At 43.9% G+C, this 20635-nt stretch overlaps 1 protein-coding gene, 1 long non-coding RNA gene and 2 other non-coding genes across 5 annotated transcripts in view; all 4 read right to left on the bottom strand.

Moving 5' to 3' along the window:
- Positions 1 to 3107, bottom strand: part of LOC121603886 — a 64525-nt gene extending 61418 nt beyond the window's left edge. The window contains exons 1-4 of the long non-coding RNA XR_006006719.1: positions 3017 to 3107; positions 2581 to 2672; positions 1105 to 1215; positions 37 to 168 (exon numbers count right to left, since the gene is read on the bottom strand). This is a non-coding gene — a long non-coding RNA (uncharacterized LOC121603886). The remainder of the gene's footprint in view (positions 1 to 36; positions 169 to 1104; positions 1216 to 2580; positions 2673 to 3016) is intronic.
- On the bottom strand, positions 270 to 382 carry LOC121611422. The gene has a single exon (XR_006007102.1). It is a non-coding gene; the product is annotated as a small nucleolar RNA SNORD67 (small nucleolar RNA).
- LOC121611418 lies at positions 2393 to 2506 on the bottom strand. The gene has a single exon (XR_006007101.1). It is a non-coding gene; the product is annotated as a small nucleolar RNA SNORD67 (small nucleolar RNA).
- Positions 3108 to 4408: 1301 nt separating the features above from the next.
- The window catches only part of lrp4 (low density lipoprotein receptor-related protein 4), a 112956-nt gene continuing 96729 nt past the window's right edge, over positions 4409 to 20635 (bottom strand). Inside the window, exons 17-38 of one of the 2 annotated variants that reach the window (XM_041936756.1) lie at positions 20090 to 20298; positions 19579 to 19660; positions 19356 to 19461; positions 19061 to 19262; positions 18746 to 18935; positions 17823 to 17954; positions 17072 to 17212; positions 16890 to 16976; positions 16634 to 16805; positions 16200 to 16362; positions 15519 to 15744; positions 14582 to 14885; positions 14220 to 14438; positions 13881 to 14015; positions 13524 to 13632; positions 13035 to 13179; positions 11679 to 11792; positions 11297 to 11408; positions 10681 to 10742; positions 9577 to 9664; positions 9318 to 9459; positions 4409 to 7561 (exon numbers count right to left, since the gene is read on the bottom strand). In XM_041936756.1, the coding sequence (XP_041792690.1) occupies positions 7220 to 7561; positions 9318 to 9459; positions 9577 to 9664; positions 10681 to 10742; positions 11297 to 11408; positions 11679 to 11792; positions 13035 to 13179; positions 13524 to 13632; positions 13881 to 14015; positions 14220 to 14438; positions 14582 to 14885; positions 15519 to 15744; positions 16200 to 16362; positions 16634 to 16805; positions 16890 to 16976; positions 17072 to 17212; positions 17823 to 17954; positions 18746 to 18935; positions 19061 to 19262; positions 19356 to 19461; positions 19579 to 19660; positions 20090 to 20298 (3482 nt within the window). In that variant the 3' untranslated portion in view covers positions 4409 to 7219. Of the gene's footprint in view, positions 7562 to 9317; positions 9460 to 9576; positions 9665 to 10680; positions 10743 to 11296; positions 11409 to 11678; positions 11793 to 13034; positions 13228 to 13523; positions 13633 to 13880; positions 14016 to 14219; positions 14439 to 14581; positions 14886 to 15518; positions 15745 to 16199; positions 16363 to 16633; positions 16806 to 16889; positions 16977 to 17071; positions 17213 to 17822; positions 17955 to 18745; positions 18936 to 19060; positions 19263 to 19355; positions 19462 to 19578; positions 19661 to 20089; positions 20299 to 20635 lie in introns of both variants that reach the window. The other variant, XM_041936671.1, reaches the window with a different exon arrangement.

A 20635-nucleotide genomic window follows, 5' to 3' on the forward strand; every position in this document is an offset into this window, starting at 1 on the left:
CAAAAGAAGACAATTGAGATAAGGTTGAGTTCTCACCAGCTCTCAAATTGGAGTTCTTTCACTGATTATGAAGGGAAATGTTTGCTGGCAGGATTCATTTGGTTCGTCGTGTTCAAAATGGCTCGAACATCCTGCTTAACTACGTCCACGAAATCTCCCATCTTCATGCTGGGAAAGGGAGAGAGCAGAACAGAAACACAGAATTGTAGGTCAGGAAATGACAAGAGAAAACATTTGAGCAGCAAGCCAGCGTTTCTCCATCAGGTGGGGGTGACTCAGATGGCCCCTGTGCACAGTGTGTGTCACCACAGATTGTCAGGACAGGTCCGCTGTGCAACTGCAATCAGCAACCCGACTAATAGTGCAACTCATCACTGTCACACCCCAATGGCTCTTCAAAACGCTTTAAGGTATAGCAGGACTTGTTTTGGACAGTGAAAGTGTTTCAATTAGTGTACTCTTGCATTTGTTTTCTTCCCACTACATTTGCCACACAAATTAGAACAGCGAACTAAAAAGCAACAGCTGTTATGAGATCAAACTTCTTGTACACAGACACCACAAAGTAAACATTGTTCTTTGCAATTTACTACTGCAGATTTGTGGTGCTGGACGGATTTCTGACAGGAAATGTGCAGACACCTCTGAAAGGGAGTTGGGAAACAACATAAAGGTAATATATCTAGGGTAATGATGTGACAGCATTTATTTTCTGGTTCAGTACATACATTGACACAAAGCAAATACAGTTAAGTTTCATTGTTAAACTAGGTGGGAAAGGTCCCACCTAAGGTGTCTGGTAAACACACTGCAGATGGAAAGAGCTATCTGTGATTACTTACAATCTACTGTAGAAGAGTGGCATCATAAATAGAGGTGATCGAATTTAACTAGGGCATCTAAAGTCCAGCAGCTGCATTGAATGTCATAAGTATTATGCTCAGCTGACCAATTGCCATGGTACATGGTAAACATGACTGATTCAGAGACACTCAAAAGAACTGTGGGTGACTAATTGAAAACAAGCAAAGAAATTCCTTTTGTAAATGGAGAGGAAATAATTATCCTATAGTTATGCAGGCTGTATCACATCCTGATACAGACCTTGAGGAATGAAGGAGTTGACCTCCAGGTCAGTGAGCTCAGTCCTTCTTGAGGTAGGGGGTGGGCAGGAGCTTGAGCAACCACAGCATCCTTCCACTTCCACGTGCTAGGCTTATTAAAAATAAATAAATACAACACAAACACAGGGGACATGTGACATTAAAAGGAAATCCCATGTTTTTGAACAACAGAAACAAAGGTTGGTGAAAATTCAGTATTACTGTTTTCAGTGGAATCATGTGATATTTTATTATTGTGTCCAAATGAATCACTCAAAAAATAGTAACTGAAAACAAAATGAGTCCATTATTGAAGAACACTGAACATTTGTCCAATTGGGTATAGTTTGAGTTATTTGAAGTGGGGTTGTATGAGCTACTTTCAACAGCCAGTGTATTACCCACAGTAGATGGCAGTCAGCATGGCCCCAATTTAGAGAAGCAGCAGGAGCACAAGGCACTGCCGTGGACTGGGGGCAGCAGCGACACATTTTATGACAAGCCCACACGTACGCCGGTATTTTTTTCAAATAGAAGCTTTTTCTATGCGCTTTGGCCTTTTATCCAAGCACAAATGCAGTTTAAGGTCACTGAAAACCGCCTCCAGGGAGAACACATTTAGAAGTTCTATGCAATGTTAATGTGCAGACAGGAAAAACAGTTTCTGGCCTGTAAAGAGTGTGCACCATTGGCCATGCATTTGCAGGAAAAGCAAGAAGTACCCATGTAAGTGGACTAGGCACACCAACATCCCAAAAAATAATAATAATAATAAAAAAGCCACTATATTTAGAATAGTTTCACTGCTGTACCTTGTCATCATACAACCCTGAAGCCATTACCATCATTTCACCAAAGCCACAGTCCAAGCCAGACAAAACCTGACAAAAACAGTAATTTTACCCCACAGAGCATGTGAGCTCCTAGTACACCAGGTGGGCCTGATGGGTTAGTGTATGTTATTGTGTCACCTCTGTAAATCTGGGTGTCTTTGGAAAGAGTGACATTAACAGCAAGGTAAAGCAGTTAAACATTGTAAGTATAGTTATACTGTGAGGGAGTGTGTGTGTATGTATGTATGCAGGACCTTTCTTTGGTGGCTAAATTGTGCCCAGGTCTACAGCAGTACATTGTTTGACTTCTTACACTAGTACTCCTGCTGCTTCTCCACACTGGAGGTGTGCCGACCACCATCTCCTGTAGGTAATTCACTGCCTTATCCCTTTAAACTCATCTCATGCTATGGTGTGCACATCTGTACAGAACGTAAGCTTATAAAAGGGTTAAGGGTTGAGTCAGATGGCCCCTGTGCACACTGTGTGTCCTCAGGTGGGGTCGGATTGAGGTGTTGATGCCACTGCAGCAGACACCCCAACTGATTAGTGCAACTCATCACTCTCATACCCAACCCTCCGATGTTAACATGCTACGCTAGCTTTCCCGGTGACACTGGCGTGCCTGTTGGGTTTGTCTTTACCTTGTGTTCACATTCCAGGTCGTCAGGTAGCTTTCTCCCGTCTAAGGTCACTGCAACGTAAGACGTTCATGGATGTCGGTTACCCGCAATACCTGCGGACAACGACGAGCCATGCAAACCAAGGTTAGCCACAGCCATGTGCTCAAAACATGGTCAATCCTGTTGCCCAAATCGTGGTGAAAAACGTAAAAAAAACGTAAACTGGCCATGTGACATTGAATGCAACTGAAATGTCGAACTACGAGTAATACCGAAGACAAACTAACGCTGGCGAAAGCAAAAGGCCAATGTTAGCTAGCCGAGTTAGCGATAGTGTTAGCTGGTTAACGTTAGCTATGCTAGCATCTTAGTTTACGTTCACTTCAGCTTCTCCAAAACGTCACGCTTTTCATCCCAGAATAAAACGTTCAATCAAAAGCTCTTCATACAAACTTACAACAAGAAGACAAGTCGTCTCGTTTTCTTCTTTAAAACACATTCTCCTTTGGCTTCTTGGCTTCTGGACCATGCGACAACTTTCGCTCTCGTTTGAAACGAGGACGTCCTGAAAAGAAGGTCGCTGATTGGCTCAAACTCCCGGCAATGGTGGGCGTTTATTGGACAGATGAAAGTATTTTCCAGTTGAAGAACCAATGACAAGTTGCATTCTTGTCACATGCACACACTCGCTTCATAAGAGACCCCCACACTTTTAAAACTATTTTGTAACATATTTGACATTACTTTGTATCTTACTATGAATTATTAAAGTAAGTAATTTTAAACATTTTAAGACTCGGTGGTTAGCAGTGTCGCCTCACAGCTAGAAGATCCCCGGTTCGATCCTGCCTGGGGTCTTTCTGTGTGGAGTTTGCATGTTCTCCCTGTGCAGCGTGGGTTCTCACCGGGTTCTCCGGCTTCCTCCCACAGTCCAAAAACATGCTTAGGTTAATTGATAACTCTAAATTGTCCATAGGTGTGAATGAGCGTGTGGTTGTTTGTCTGTATATGTAGCCCTGTGGTAGGCTGGCGACCTGCCCAGGGTGTCCCCTGCCTTCGCCCGAGAGACGGCTGGGATAGGCTCCAGCCCCCCCCCCGTGACCCTGCAAAGGATTCAGCGGTGTATAGATAATGGATGGATGGATGTATATACATATATATATATATACATATATAAATATATGTATATATATACACATATATATATATACATATATATATAGGATCACCTCTCAGCGGGACCTGGACTTTGCATGATGTCTCGTCTGACAATGTAACACTCGGTCTGAAACTCTTTAAATTATTACACCTTCTTCTTATTTGCTATATACTTGATGTATTTTGTACTTTTGTAATGTCATTCCACAGTTACTTTGTCTGCTCATTGTATACACTACAATTATTTGCTGTTTTCTCTGGATAAGGGATCCTGAGTCTGTGAGTGATGGTCTGCCGGTGTTTTACCCTTTTAATGGAATTTTTTCTTTATTCAAATGAAGGGTCTAAAGACAGAGGGTGTTGTATGTTGTACAGAAAGCCCTCTCAGACAAATCTGTGATTTTGTGCTTTATAAATACAAGTACTCTCCAATTACATACTATGTAAAATCATGCCTTTAAATAATAACAAAAACAAACGTTAATGTTGAACAACTGGCTTCACGCCCCCAAAACCCTGGTTCTCTGATTACATCTTTGCTCCCATTGTTATGACTGTAATTATCTGCAGAAGCAGATTCTGTGTTTCCTTTATTGCTGCATTATCATTAAATCTGAGGAAGAAGGCCTTTCTCTTAGAGCAATTAAGTGCACAGATGAGTGAGCCAAAAGTTTCATTGAAATGCAAATGCCATTTTATATTAAAAGATAGCAAAGGGATAATTCACTATATCACACAACACAGCTTGTTAGTACTGCCATGGAAATACATATACAGTCTTTTCATATTTACACATCAAGTGACAACCAAACAGAAATCATAAATACCTCTTTTTGTTAACTTTACAACAGCTATACGCGACCAGTATTTCATAAGATAAAAGAGCACTATTAAATAACTGGCATCTTCCCTATCATTTACAAGGCTTGGAAATACAGTGGTTAAAATAATCCAGCAAAAACAAAACAAAACAAAAAAAAGTTCTTCTCCAGTGAGTAAAATTAATAGTCTAAAAACGGTCAGGAAATCCCTTTGTACAAAAGACTATACAACTTAATCAACACAATATCTTCAACAGAAATGTTTGCTTATATCCTCATGATAAAATCTGTACAGTTTTAGCATTCCTGCAGCAGAGTTGGAGGGACTGTGAGCCAGGATGATTGGTTACTGGGTCGCTGTGATGCTCTGGAGGCCTACTGTCAACCAACCGTCAGAGACCGTAGTTATGTAGCTGCCAAGACCCTCTTTCATTGGCCTCAGTGCTTCGTCTAGCAGCAAATCAGCAAGTTGCTGAGCTTGTAGCAGATACTTCAAAATACATGGTTCTGTAAAGTCTAACCGATATATTTGTAAATATAGCAATATAGTATTTCCTTGTACCATATTTCAACAACCAACAGAATGGTACTCTAAAGTTAAAGCAATGCATAATATCTTTACTTGTATTAAATTCATTTTTCAGTAAGTTGTCAGTGATATATTTCTACACTATAACCCCCACTGTCTGATGGGGTCAGACATGCACAGTGTTCCTAAGTTACCCACTCGTTATACTGCACCGTGGCAGACACTGCGAGTACACCTTTGCATTACAGATTTAGAGCTGATGGATCAAAACTAAAACTACAAAAAGAACAGAAGTTCTCATTTACCTCCAACAGTGTTTGGCCACGCAGATACTTTTGGTTGTTTTTGATATATCGGCCTCAGAAACTTGCCACAACCCCAATACAACAGAGAGCCGCAGTGAAACTGGACCTTCAATCATTATGTTTCAGATGAGAGAAAATCTAATTCAGACATTTTAACATTTGTGGTGATGCACATCTCTAAAAATCCAACTGTCCAACATTACCTCTCTCAACATTACCTTGTTCGGTTTAGTCAACTGGATTCAATGGGATTTGTTTAAAAAATGATTGAGCATCATTGTGTGCCTTCAAAAAACACAATTTCACACCAGCCTAAGATCATAGTGAGTCCAGGAGGTGAGCTATGAGAATGGACATTTTTTAGACATCTGAGATTACAGCTAAAAAGTTAGCAGAGAATGTGGGTGTATAGCACGGATGAGGAACACTGGTGACGACAAAGCACCAAAACACAAACAAAAAAATTCAAGGGAGCTGTTTGGATTTTTTTTAGCAGTAAAAAATGAAATGTTGTTGAACTTGTTAAAATCAAAGAGCTTCAAATTGTTATAGTAAGTGCTGTCGTAGATAATCACTTATCCGGATGGTAAACTCCAGGAACAAAGAGAGAAACTCTCAGACTGGATTGAGAAAGTAGTTCCAAAGAAAAGCCCAGTGTTTTAATGCAGAAGAAATCTCAGAGATGTATTTCTAACACCAGGGAAAATAAAACCACAACTATCTGCATGGCTGAACAGCCACAGTGGTAACATGTCTGAGGGAATACGGTTTTCTGTAATTCCGCTGACCAAATCCAAGTAAAACGAATGTCACGAACATTTTAAAACATCTCAGAAAAAAATAAATATGCCGCTGAAGGAGGGAACGAAATGTTTGGCACTTAGGCTGTTACTTCATCGTGGCCTCCTCTGCTATGTCAGAGGATCAGAGGAACAAAACAGGATGAATGGACTTCTGAAAGCGACTGACAGTACCAGCTACAGTAAGTCCTTGCTCGACCTGTTGGAGGCTGTAAAATAAGGAATCAGAAGCAGGTGGTGTCATCGCTGAGGTCTCCGACTGGTGAGAGCAAATCAATAAAGTCAAAGGAAACAAGCATCCCGTAATGAAGATACATTTCTACTGAAGTGTAAATGCAGAAAGAAGCACGGAGACTCTGTGAAGCCCCCACCCTTTGGCACTGTCATAAATACAACTCTTGAATACCCGGGTCCTGCTGCACAAGCTCTAACACAACACTCTCGCCATTCTCTGAAAGTCAGCAAACCCACTCCACAAGTACAAAAACGTTCATAAATAGAGTTCATAAAGACATGAGTGGCATTCGAGAGAGCGTCGTGGTTACATCGTCCGGGGTGTACGTCGTTTTAGCTTCGTCCAACAACAACAAGAAAAAAAAAAGTTCGCAAAAATAAAGATGAAGTTGTATACAGAGAAGCGTTCGGTGCATTGAGAGTCTGCCTCCTTTAAAGAGGCTCCAGGTAACGCTTGTGTCTCTCTGTTCACTTCCTCCCCAGAGTCCTTTGCTTCCTTATTCCAGCATGCTCATTAGTTTATCATTTTGCCGAAAGGCAGTAGCACTGAGGGTACTGTTGGAGGACTGTACTGCGTGTGTGTGTGTGTGTGTGTGTACAAGTAGGACGGAGCCCCAGTTTCAGAGACAGAAGTTGTGTTTATTGGAGCTTAGTTGTGTCTAACCGGGTTCATATGTACCGTTACTCTACGTATGCAACTGTTACTGTGTTTGTACCTATTTCTATTTGTGTTTGCTATAAATACAGGTGTGTGTACGTGTGTATTAGGTAATGGAGGTTGAGATAAAGCACGGAGGGCGGGGGGGGCCTCCCTCACACTTCGCTCTCGGTGGAGGGCTTGCGCGTGGAGGCCCAGCCGGTGTCGGGCAGGCTGTGCTGGGCGTGACGCTGCGGGGTGATGGCTGAAGGGGTCAGGGTGGTTATGGAGGAGCATTCGGACGCCTCCTCCTGGAGGAGCTGCTCCGTCTCGCCGTCGTCTAGCGAAGCACTGCTGGCCTGCAGGGACACCGTGTCTGTACGCATGCAGGTGTGCAGGCCGCCTCGAGACGGCTTGATCTGTTTTAGGTCATCCCAGTAAAGCTCCTCATTGGACAGAAGACACACGCCCTCCACGATGCGGATCTTCTCCTTGGTGTAGCCTCCGTCCACTCCACCCTGGACAACGAGACAGGATTAGCCTGCGTGATGGTCTGTACGTCAGCAGTTTAACAGGAAAATCCACCCTCAGGCACTCTTCAATCTGTTAAACTAAACACTTTCTAGGAGTCAGTTAGTGATGAAATGGATTTTACTTTCAGTCTGACATGGATTTTACTTTTCAGAGTGACAGCTGGCCTGGCTCTCCTTTACATGTACTTTCCTACCTTCCCCTCTTCCCTCCTTCCTTAACCCTCACCTTTCCTTCCCTACTGAAGAATAATCTCAGTTTATTCATGTTAAAATCAGATACACAAACATTAAAGGTTCAACCTGTTGAAGGTGGATTTCCCTTTAAGGATTAATCAGAAACCAACTGCACAACACTCCAGAACAAGATGTCACCTTCAAACACAACCCATGCACAGCAATTTGGCTCATTTTTAGAAATGCTGTGCTTCAGTTAGTTTTTTCATTTTCAGATTGAAGTGCTACAGGTATAAAATTACCATGATTCTATTGCTTTATGGCAAAAAAACAAGGAGATAGCGCTATTTTTCCAGAGCAAATGGACTTATGCTATAGTGCTGTGTGTAATACTCATGGACAAATTATTCAGTCTGCTGTAGAAGGAATAATTTGGACATCTCCAGCGTGAAAAGAAATACATACAGTAGGCGTGGAACAGCTGCTGAAACAGCGAAATGACCCAAAGCAGCTCAGCTGGCATCGCTGTCAGCGCGCTTACCTGAAACTGCTGCTTCTTATTATTATTATCTTTGTTTACAAGCAGCCCACAAGCAGTCCAGCCACAACGTTTCCACTGTTTTAAAGTTGTTTTTTTTGACAGCTGGTGCAATGGGTTTAGCTTTATACACACAGCTCAGAATGATGAATGAAACAAAAAATCAGACGTCCTTAACTTCTGTAATTATTTTCTCTCTTTCGACAAATACCAACATCTTACTTGCAGTAGGAGCTAGGGGGGTTTATGGGAAATGTAGTCCTCAGTTTCAGAAATGCTTTCAGTCATATGAGAGTTCTGACGTAGAGGCTATCAACTGTCAGCACTGTCCTCTTTGCTTTAAATAGTTATTTTAAGGCTTCAATATTAATTTGAGAACAATATATGACATGCAGCACCTTCAGCCATATTGTAAATGAGGCGTCTACCTCAATGCATCTTCGAGTTAAAATAAAGGTTGAATGAAAATCTATCCATATTTTTTTTCAATTTAGATTCCCGGCTTGTTGAAATGTCAGTATCACAGATAAAAAACCTGAGAAGTAGTATAAACATTGACATGCTATTGATCACAGAGCTCTCAAACTGCACCAAAGAGAGAAATGATTAATTTTTGGAAAGCAGGGTTGCATGCGGCGAAGGAAAACAGCAGAGGACAAGTCAGAGAAAACAGAGGTGGAAAGGACAGAACTCCTTCATGCTGTGTAACTACCTCTCCACGGGACAAGTGGGTCAAAAGATAAAGGGGGAGAGGGAGTTGTAGGGATGAGAGAGCTGCAGTGAGGAGAGAGAGGGGGGAGAAAAGGTGAGTGCTGATGTCTGTCACCTGCTCGTGTCACATGTTAAAATATTTCAACACAATCAGAGACAAACAATGACGTCATTTGTCTCTGTGGTTACCCACCATACACCCACATAGTCTGTGATCATTCTATGAAAAGATCATGGATTCAGCTTAAATCCATTCATCTGTTAAGCAAAAGAAATCATCATCATCGTTTTGACTTCGGCGTCCAGACTGGCCGTTACCTCTTTCTTATATCGAAGCTGGTTATATATTGGAGGCTTCTGCGACGCCTCGATCTTGACCTCTTGTGTGGACGTCCGGTACGAGGGGTTACTGTAGGTCAGGTTGCTCACTCCCGGGTCTGCAAACTTGGACTTTTTATGTCTGTCGGGAAGAAAACAGCTCCTGGCTTAATTTGAATTTGAACTGCGTGCCGCGTAGAAAATGTAAACACCCTCTGTTTAGGATTATGGACAAAGAAAATGAAGAATGAGGACTGACCTGTAAATAATCAACGCAGCGATGAGGATCAGGATTGCCAGGATGGTCAGAACTCCACCAATCACGTAGCTGATATGAAGTCCTTCTCCTTCAACAGATGGCACAGATATGAAGGATTGAACCCAGAGGCTTTGCTCAACAGAACTTTACAGACTAGTTTGAAAAGTACAGCTGTTTGGTGTCTAACCCAATTTCAGTTTCAAGTACAGAGACAGTTCTTAAATCATTTAGCCTAACTTCACCTGTCACCGGGACGCAGGGAAGTTTTAGGAAAGATTCCCATATTTACGACCTGTCAGCGTTATCGTCGTCTCAAACTCAAGATGCAGCTGCAGGTCTGATTGTGCTTCTCCTGCTACTTTAACACTGAAAGAACGAACTTTGAGTGGCAGCTGCGTGACTGCAGAGCTGCTCCTGTGAGGGTTAAAAATACTGTGCATCTAGCAAATACAGCACTGTAACCCCAATTTTAAAATAGCTATTTACTATTATTATCAGTGTTAGAATTATTATTTTATCACTTAATTTGCATTTTGTCACTTCACTTGACTTCAGCATCCATATTTGTTTCCTTTTTCAGACCCTCCTTATTATTTGTGCAGATATACCAGAGCTTTCAGAAAAAAAAAAGCTTTCCCAGTCGTAACTGCTTGGCGGTTGATGCGGACGCTATTTACAAGTTGGAAACTGGTAATTACTGTCACTCCCACACAAAGTTACTGTAGCATTAGCAAAGCTAAAAGGGAAGCAGAGGAAAATGTGGAAAAAACATCTTCTTGCAACTCAAAAGCTGTTATCATGTTAGCTAACAAGTTTGTAACAAACAGGCACAACCAACTTTAAACTAGCTGTTAAATAAACAAGATACAGGGTGGAAATAAGCAAAGCGTGCTTTTACACTTTTTTACAAAGCGAGGCTAGCAGTTTCCCTCTACTTCCAGTATTTGAGCTGAGCTAGGCTAAGCACATCCTGGACTCATCTCTGTGCTTGACACACATGGATGAAAGCAATGCATTGCTACGTTGCAGACCTGAATGCCAGACTGTTCCTTTCAGAGCACATGAGATGTGCAAACTGATGAGGAGAGATCCTTGTGTTCTTACCATGAGGAGCCGTCACCACGTTGCTCAAGCAGCCTTCTTCATTCAGGTTCTTGTCGGTGCAGCTGCAACAGCAAGAGAGAATCTCAGAGACGGCGACTTTACTGAACATCAGCTCTGACGACCTTATTAACTGAAAACGCTATGCCGTTTTTTTTCAGGGCCTTTGGGAAGAGCTTCTGTAGTATTACTGCTGGTTGAAAGCCTCATTGTGTTTGATGACCTGATGAAGATGAACAATTACATAACACTCCTCCATGGAATGAGAAAATCCTCCAACCTTTTATGCTTCTGAGAGGCTTGAGAGCACTCTTTGTGCAAGGACAAGCCTGTTCACTTTTCCAATTACTTCTATTTCTTGTAAAGTACTTCTTCAAATGAGATGAACGCAGCTGAAAATCTGGCAGCATCCTGCGCTATTTGAAACAGCCTGAAAAACAAAGTCGTGTTTGATGTAGCAACGATGCTACAGCTGTGTTTCTCATTGTGATAATGTGAAAGTACTCTGAGATGCATTAAACACTTTGTTCAACTACATTTTGGAGCAAGTAAAGTAATGGATCACTTCAGAAAAGAGCTTTCCTGTTAAGAAATTATTCCAGTAGCGAAGCAGACGTACTTGACCGGTGAGGGTCCTCGGTGTGGGGTGTCTGTTGGAGCTTTAGGGATCTTGTTGGGGACGGGAGTGCTGCTGGTTGCTCTGGCAGGAGCGGTGGGGACGTAACCTGAAACTGTTAAATAAATGCAGATCACAGCCTGAACATACTAGTGGTTTAGTTATTTTTTTACTTATTTAGATATGTTCTCAAGCTATGTTACAATTTTAGCCTTATTTCTTCGTCAGTCTTTCCTTTAGCCTGGGATAACTGTGGCTGGGATAATCCTATTATGCAATGGGATTTGGGCTAAAACTTAGAAACATGTTGGCAATGTTCCGTTTTAGTCAAACATCAAAAAGTCAGTGCGTACAACAGTCAGGTAAACACTGCACAATCACTCACTGGTGGAACAGGGGCGCCCATCTGGTTCATCAGGGCAGGCACACACAAAACTGTTGGTCTTGGCGAAGCAGAGGTGAGTGCAGCCGCCATTATTTACCCCACAGAGGTTGGTACCTGAATGAGAGGGGAGGAACGTTGACAACGGGCACCGAACAGTCTGAGTGGTTTATTTGAAAGTGAGTAGTTTGGTTCATCGATAAGATCTGAATTCGGTTCGCATCTACTTACAAAGCAGTGATGCTGGAAAATGAAGGTGTCACACCTCTTAAAGAGAACTGTGATGAACTTTGCTACAAATTGAAACTCAATTCAAACTAACTACCAAAGGCTCCCTCAAGTAAAACACTCTACTTAACAATTTACATACAAGATGCTCAAACAAATCGAATCACGTCACAGCCACTGGGGTCAGATGTCTTTTGACGACCCCTGCAGCAAAGATTTTACTGAATGTTAAAGGTTACTGAACAAGCTTCTGTCCAATTAACAAGCTTCTTTTATATCTATGTGACTACTAATTAAAAGTGTTGCTTCGTTTTCACAGGGTGCACAGGGAGACAAAAAACAGAAACAAGTCTCACGAGGTTAATTTCTAGTGCACATAAAAGTCAAAAGACAGTCTTTTTAAACTGAATGTCTGCACTCCCAGTAGACTGCAACACCACGTCCAAGCGGAAGATTCCTATTGGTCGAATACCACTATGAAAGGGCCTTTTGATCCATGAGATCTGTTTGACTCCCTGCCGAAGCCTGTTGGTGTTTATTTAACATGACCATCCCATGGCAATAAAGGTTTGTAGTTTTCTTGTGGTTTTTATATTTTACATGTATCCCTGTTCAAAGAGCAGCTCAGACAAACTCAATTCAAGTCCAGGAAGTGCTCTGACCAATATTTTCAGGTTTTTACTAATTAAAATCCTGATTCCATTTGATGCTCATCTTGGAGGTTGTTTTCTGCAGTGTTGTTATGAAAATATCCTGTTAACAAGTAATCCTGTCGAAAATGTGTGTAATATTGATTATTTAAATCACATTAGTGTAAATTAATGTGTTAAATGACTATTTAAATACATTTTCCACCTGGTTCCATGCTGTTTTTATCATACTTTGGTACGAGGTTACATTCTTCTTCTGTGCCAAGTTTGTTGTCTGTCTGTTTCTATGGCAACCGTGGTTGTCCAAACTGACTTTGGGCCGCCTCTGCACCTGCATTCATTGCCTAATATATTTCACACATTCACAACAGCCTCTGCTGGTCCAACACTTCACAAACACTTGATGACGTGTCAATGAACACAGTGAGGTCTTTGGTGTCTCCCGTGTCAGCTGGCGGCGTCAGAAGAAAAGCCTCCTTACCTGTCTGTCTGTGAGGGGATACCACTATAATGTCCATGAGGCCCTCCACGTTGGCCAGCACGGTTTCCTTGTTACGGCCAGTGTGTTTGTCCACCCGCTGGATGGACTTAGTCTGCCAGTCTGTCCAGTAGATCCAGCGGTCTTGCTGCGAGAGTCGGGAGAAAGGAGTTAGAGGGGAGGACACCGGCTTCAACTGGGGAAACGAGGGAGAAGAAGAGAGGAGAGGAAAAACACAGACAAGGAGCAGGGGTATGGGAGGAAGAAAGGGTAGGGAGAGAGGAGGAAGAAAAATGAGGGTCAGAGTGGAAGGGAAGTAGAAGAAATGGTTAAGTTGAATGAGTTCAGCATGAGTTGGAGGACGAAGAGACGACCAGTGAGAGTCACACGGTGAACCGATGAGTGAAAGAGAGCAGGTGAGTGGAGGAGGTAGCCAGGAGGAGGGGTCAGCCCAGTGATTGAAAGCTGAGGGTGAGGGGGGGCGAGGGGTACCTGTGTGAGGGCGAACGGGTGCGACACCGGGCTGACGAGGATCTGACGCAGTTTCCCGTTCAGGTCCGAGCTCTCGATTCTGTCCAAGTGGGCGTCCACCCAGAAGATCCTGCAGAAAACATCACGATTCAGAAACACACTCGTGTCTATCTGTAAATACGCTGCGCACACCTGTAAAAACAAGAGCTTAAACACCTGTCAGGCTGTAACCACAAAAAAAAAAAAAAAAAAAACAGGGACGCTTACAGGAGGTGAACAGCAAAACTAACAAATGGACCCACTTTCACAATATCAAACCTAATTTCATTTACAGGCCCCACAGTTGGCTACTTCCACAGACACGCTTTGCTCTCTGACCTTCGTGTGTCATAGTCCAGAGTGAGACCGTTGGGCCAGCCCAGGTCGGTGTTGATCAGAACCTTCCGGTCCGAGCCGTCCAGGTGAGATCGCTCAATCTTTGCAATGTGACCCCAGTCAGTCCAGAACAGGAACCTGGGGGGACGAGACTAAACTGATGAGGAAACTTTGAATTGTACTAACAAAACTTGAAAAAATATCTGCAACTGTGTGACACTTCTGAACTTCATTATCTGGCTTTAAAACATCTTTTAACATGCTCGAGCATGAACAGCAACTTGTGACTCAAAACCCAAACCCTAAATCTGAAGTTGAAGCCCCCTCTACGCCTCCTCTCACCCTTTGCTCGGGAACACTGCGATGGCCCGGGGTTCATCCAGACTGTTGTTAACCAGGACTTTGCGGCTCGTTCCGTCCAGGCGGGCTACCTCGATGGTGTTGCGCCCGGTGTCAGTCCAGTACATGTTCCTGGCCACCCAGTCTACAGCCAGTCCATCTGTGGTCTTCAGGCCCTGGCTGATCACCGTCTCCATGCCAGTGCCGTCCAGGTTTGCACGCCTAGGGAACAAATTAAAGGGCAGACAATATATAACACAGGACTACTTAAGAGGGAAAAAAAAGACGAAAAAAATGACAAATAATCATAAAATTAATGTTATGAAAGCTAAACAAAAATGGCAACTGCGAGTTTGCATTCGCACCTGATAACATCCAGGGTGACATCTGTGTAGTAAAGTTTTCCGTCCACGCTGTCGTAGTCCAGCGAGATGACGTTGTGCAGCTCGGGCACCGGTACGTGCACGTCGGTGTGGTCGTTGGTGTCCAGGGAGATCCTGCGCACGCTGACGCGGTTGGAGAAGAGCAGGTACGTCTCCGGGGAGTCGTCACATGACCTGCCGTCTCCCTTGAGCAGGATGCCAGTGGGACAGGCGCAGGACGTACCGTTGGGACGAGGCAGGCACAGGTGGGTGCAGCCCCCGTTCCTCCTGCCGCACTTATTAAAACCTGAAAAGGCCAGAGACCGAAGGATTGTTGCAGAGAGCCAGAGGTGCACTTCAAACAAAACAGGAACACGGACAGCCCTGCCACCGAGGTGTCCTACTGTTGCTTAGCAACTGCACATAATACAGTCAGCAGAAGCTATATTTAAACAAGCAACAACAACTAAAAATCTAACATTTACATGAAACCCCAAAATACAGACTAAATTTCTGCAGAAATCTACAAAGTTCAAACATGTAACTCGTTGTGTGGAGCAGGTCATGAGATACTGACCAGGAAATAAAGGAAATGAGCAGCATAAATCAACACTTTTTCGATTTAAATAGAACAAGTCACATAGCAGACACTGAGGACAAATACTCTTTCATTCATGCATCAGTGTGGTCTTTATGGAGTGGAGGGGAGGGGTAGATGATAAATAGTGCAACACGGGGCTCCAAAAACATTGGATCCTACACTTCCCATAACGCAACGCAAAAACATCTTTCAAATTCAGCATGTATCTCAGGCTTTCAAATCAAACTACGTGGTCTCAAAGCCCATGATCAGTGACAGAAGTTTTCTCCCAAGAGCCACAAAAGATATCACGCAACAGTTTTCATAGGCTACTGACCATGAAGTTCCATTAAAACTCACCCAGTGGCCTGTCCCTGTCCACGGCCTGGATGTCCATCAGGCCTGGCAGGTTGGCTCGCACCGTGATGGTGTTGGTCCCGGTGTTCTTGTCAGCACGCTGGATGCTGCGGCTCTGCCAGTCGGTCCAGTAGATGTGGGAGCCCAGCAGAGTTAAACCGTACGGGTGCTGGACTGGAGTCACGAGGGTGCGGCGATTCTGCCCGTTCAGGTCGGACGACTCAATACGCTGGCGTCAGAGAGAGAGGGATTACCGCCATGACTCCAAAATGTCTCGTGTCTTTTGTCTTAATGTGTTTACATTTCAGACTGTTAGCAGTTAGCCATTTATCCTTTACATCACTCATTATTACAGACATTTATGTCTGTAGTAAGGACCAGGGTATCCACTGAAATTAGCTCTGACTGTTGTTAATTAATTTGGTAAATCTTCATGAATCTAACAGCTTTTTCTTAACATTGTCCACAATAACTTTACCATTGTGGACTGCGTTTAAAAAGCTCCATACAGATCATTCTCATTATTTAGCTCAGTTCCTGGGATCCAGTCACTTTCAATCAGTGTAACAGCAGAATAAACTTAAATTCCATCAACACTACAAGCCCTTAAAAAGACAGAGATGAGTTTATTTATTACTTGTGAGGTGAAACTTCGTGTGACGGTCATTAGGCGTCATTACTGACCTCGGTGTGAGCGTCGGCCCACAGTAACTGTGAGCCGGCCATGTCGATGGCCAGGCCGTTGGGCCAGCCCAGGTTGTTACTGATGAGGACCACACGGTCTGATCCATCCATCGCTGAGCGCTCCAGCTTAGCGTGCTCGCCCCAGTCTGTCCAGTATAAATAACTGGAGAAGTGAGAGAGACAGAGGGAAGGTCAGACAGTGTGAGGAGGGTAAAAGTAGGACTCTGAGATGGCAAAGACATGCTGGGCCCTGAGACCAGGGAATGTAAGACATGTAGTTTGGACAACAATCGGAAGCCCAGCTCCAGCACAATCATTGGACGTAATGATAATGAGCTTTCTTTCTCTCAACAGAACATTGTCCGAGGATAACAAGTCTCTTTAATGACAATTCTCAGTGAATGCTGAAAGCTGTCACGCTTTAGCAGCCTCACCCCATCTCATGGTAGAGGGCGATGGCTCGAGGGCTGTCCAGGTTTTGCCAGACCAGAACTTTCCTCATGGAGCCGTCCAGGTTGGCGACCTCGATGCGGTTGGTTCCCGTGTCCGTCCAGTAGATCTTCCTGCCGACAGCGTCCACTGCCAGGCCATCGGTTGTCATCAGCCCTGCAGTGTGAGACACAGACGTGGAGTCACGACACCGTGACTGGGCGGAGTAAAAACAGCATCACACAGGAAAACCATCCTCACCTGTAGATATGATGTCTTCGTGTGCTTTTCCATTGATGTTGGCTCTGCTGATTTTCTTCAGTGTGCTGTCAGACCAATAGACTTTTCCTGCAGGAGGCGCCACACACACATGTAAAGACTTCTACATCGGTGGTCTTTTTGAGAAAACAGGCATGTTAAAAAAAACGAGAAGACGCACAAACCTTCTTTGGGGTCGACCCCGATGGCGATGGTGTTTTTCATGGAGCTGTTTACAGCCAGAACCACGTCAGCAAAATAAGGGATATCCAAAGAGACCATCCTGATGTCTGTCCTCCGTGCAAAGATCAGGAAGCTGCTCATCCCTGAACACATGCGCACACACACACACACACACACACACACACACACAGTCAGAATACAAAGGGAACTAACCCGCTTTTATCTTCCTGGCAAAAGCTTTTGGCATTAACCCTTCGAATTGTTTTTGCACAGTATCGCAGGCTTAAAAATATATTTTTCAGGGATTTTATCACTAGTATCGTTTTTTTTAATTCCTTTGAAATGAAAATGTTTTGGCACAACCTTTCCCATCATGCCTTTGGTGATGCATACATTATGCTGTATAATGTAGCCTTGGAGGTAAATGAGTTACAGTATCACTGGAGCCTCTTTAGCCTTTATGTCTTAGTATTTTGGTTAATCTGCACCATGAAAAGACAAACTGCGTTGGCTACAAGCAGTTACTGCTTGAGCTGTATACACAGATGCACAGGTGACAATAAACAGTATTATTTTTTGACACCTAAGGCAAAGTCTAAATTTGACACTTAAGTTATGAGGAGCCTCTTCATATTATGGTGTCTGAGCACATTTAAGGGTGTTTATCTTGTCCAATATGGAAACTGTGATGCCTCCTCCATTCAAATATCTGGGTCAAATGTTTCTGAAATGCAAACAGAGGATGTTTCGTACCGGGCGTGCAGGTCTTCCCATCCGTCTGCAGGTTGATCCCGGTGGGACAGGCACAGCTGGAGGCTTTGGGAGCAGGAGCCAGAAGACAGAGGTGGCTGCAGCCTCCATTATTCACCAAGCACGGGTTATGCACTACAGATGGAGACACACAAACAGACTCGGCTCACCCACCGTCCTACTTTCTAGGTCAGCTTAGATGCAGGGAATGGAAAGAGAATGGAAGAAATTGGGGCAAACAAAACAGAAACACACAACTTGCAGACAGACAGTGAAACCCTTCAGGGGACACGGGGGAGGCCCACACGTCAGTGAGATCAGTGAGGTTTCAGTTTGGTATGAGCCCTGAGGCTCCCTGCCCTCTCACCAGTGATCTGGGTTCAGTTTACCTGTAATCCTACCAGTGTCAGCAGAGACACGGGATCTAAGCTCAGGGTAAAGGCGGCAAAAAGCAGAAGGTGACAGAAGATTTTTTTCAGTGTCGTCCATGAGCACAAAAGGCACCATTTCCATTTATATATTTCATATCTGCACTGCAGCATACTGAATTTAAAATGAAATAATGAGTTTTAAGTGAGTGAGCGAGGTCTATATTGGTGATATTAAACATGATATGTTCAGACTATGAACAATAACAAGCTTGTTTTTGACATCTGACTGATAAACCCTCTACTGCTTTTCTCTTTGGTTAAGCTAATGCTAACAGGGCCGGCTGCTCCATATTTCAGAACCCTAGAGTCCCATTTTTCATGCTACTAAAAGTTCCTACACTGTTCATCTGACATGGATGTAAAATGATGAAAGTCTGATCCAACATTTTCTAGCACAAAGACAAAACAATGAAAAATGTGTGACTGCTTACTTCTTGCTGACTGCACTGCACACGTACACTTCAGTCGTGATCTAGCACGAGGGCCCACACCCACCTGTCTCACGTAGTCGGTGGAACATGTGAATGTCCATGAGGTTCTCCAGGTTTTCGGCCAGCGTGTGTCGGCCCAAGCCAGTGAGTTTGTTGGCGCTCTGGATGCTCTTGGACTGCCAGTCCGTCCAGTACAGCTTGTCCGTATGCACGGTCAGGCCAAAGGGGTGAGGCAGCTGGCTGCCAATCAAAACCTGCAGAAAACAGCAGAATAAGTCTGTTAGCAACCCTGAACACTGGTTTAGTGCTGATTCAGCGTGAAAACAACAAGTTTATGAGGATAAAAGTGACGGCAGAGTATCATAAAAACACCCCTTACCTGTCGGTCAGAACCATCAAAGTTGCCAAATTCAATAGTCTTCATGCCGGCGTCGGCCCAGTACAGGCGTTTGGTCTCGTAGTCAATGGCGAGCCCATTGGGCCACGTCAGATTAGATGAGATGATGACAATGCGACTGGAGGCGTCCATTCCCGCACGCTCGATCTTTGGGTTGGCACCCCAGTCGGTCCAGTACATGAAACTACAAATAAAAGGAATGATTAAAATGAGTGAGATGGAATGAGAGCACCATGCGGTCCATGTGTTGCTTTTTAAAACTTTTTAATTATCTCACCCTCCGATCGGGTCGACGACGATGTCCCTCGGCCGGTCCAGGTTCTCCCATATCAGGACAGTCCTCATGCTCCCATCGGCATTAGAAACTTCGATACGATCCGTACCTGAGAAACCCAATGCACAACATGTAATCCAAGAGCACACACAGTCATGCAGGTGAATGCACATAAGGCATCAGAAATATGATTTTATGCAACAATATGTGAAATGGGGTTGTTTACCAGCATCAGTCCAGTACAGCTTGCTGGTCACCCAGTCAATCGCCAAACCTGCGGGACTCTCCAGACTGGTGTCCACCACCACCTGGAAAAACAGGGACAACAGAATTGAACATCTGCCACTGATGCTGATGAATCAAGAGTATAAATATTCAGCCATCATTTCTTCTTGTATTATCATCATTGCAGTTTTCTCTTGTTTTAGACCTCATGGCTTCAGTCTTTTTGTTTATTGGGTCTTTCGTGTTTTTTTTTCTCTGCCTCTGCAGGTCGAGTCTGTGCTGTGGACAATACAGTGAACTGAATCTGACTTGCAGCAACTAACCCCTGCACCGACATTCTCCTCTGCAGAGCACAAACTGCTATTGCACTGTCACATCAACCCCAGCAAGTGGCAGTATTGCACAGGCTTAAATCCTGCTGTCCTTTGCTGCTGCTACTTTCTGATCAATCCGGGACAGATGATGAGAACTGATGGGATCTGAGTTGAATTCAGACTGTGGATGTCACTGACCTCCTGCTTGGAGCCGTTCCACAGCGCTCTGTTGATGGAGTCGGTGGTGACATCAGTCCAGTAGATGTAGCCGTCTTTGGCGTCCCAGTCCAGCGCCACAGCATTGCGCACGTCAGCCAGAGGGATGACATCATCGGACATGTCCTCTGTATCGAAGCTGACTCGTCGGATGTCCGTCCTTCGGGCAAAAAGCAGGAACTTGTCAAGACCTGATTAAAGACCAAAGGTCTTCTGTCAGTCTTCTAGGTTTAACAGTGGGGTCAACAGTGAACACAGCAAAACAACACTAACTCACAGACAACTAGCAGCCCAGAGAGGGCAAATCCAACCAAACCGACTGATTAACAACATGAATCATAACCCTCCCTCTGACACAATTATTCAGAATGATGATAATAAAATGCTTTTATAATTACAGGGCGTGCAAGTGTCACACAATTCTATTTCAAGTGGTGCAACCGTCACAGGGTAAAAATAACTAGCCCAGTTTCATCAGCTGCACTGAACTTTCACATGTAATTTAACTTCTTTTTAGTTTCCATTTCT

This window comes from Chelmon rostratus, chromosome 1 (assembly GCF_017976325.1).
Source record: "Chelmon rostratus isolate fCheRos1 chromosome 1, fCheRos1.pri, whole genome shotgun sequence".
In the NCBI taxonomy this organism is placed as follows: Eukaryota; Metazoa; Chordata; class Actinopteri; order Chaetodontiformes; family Chaetodontidae; genus Chelmon; species Chelmon rostratus.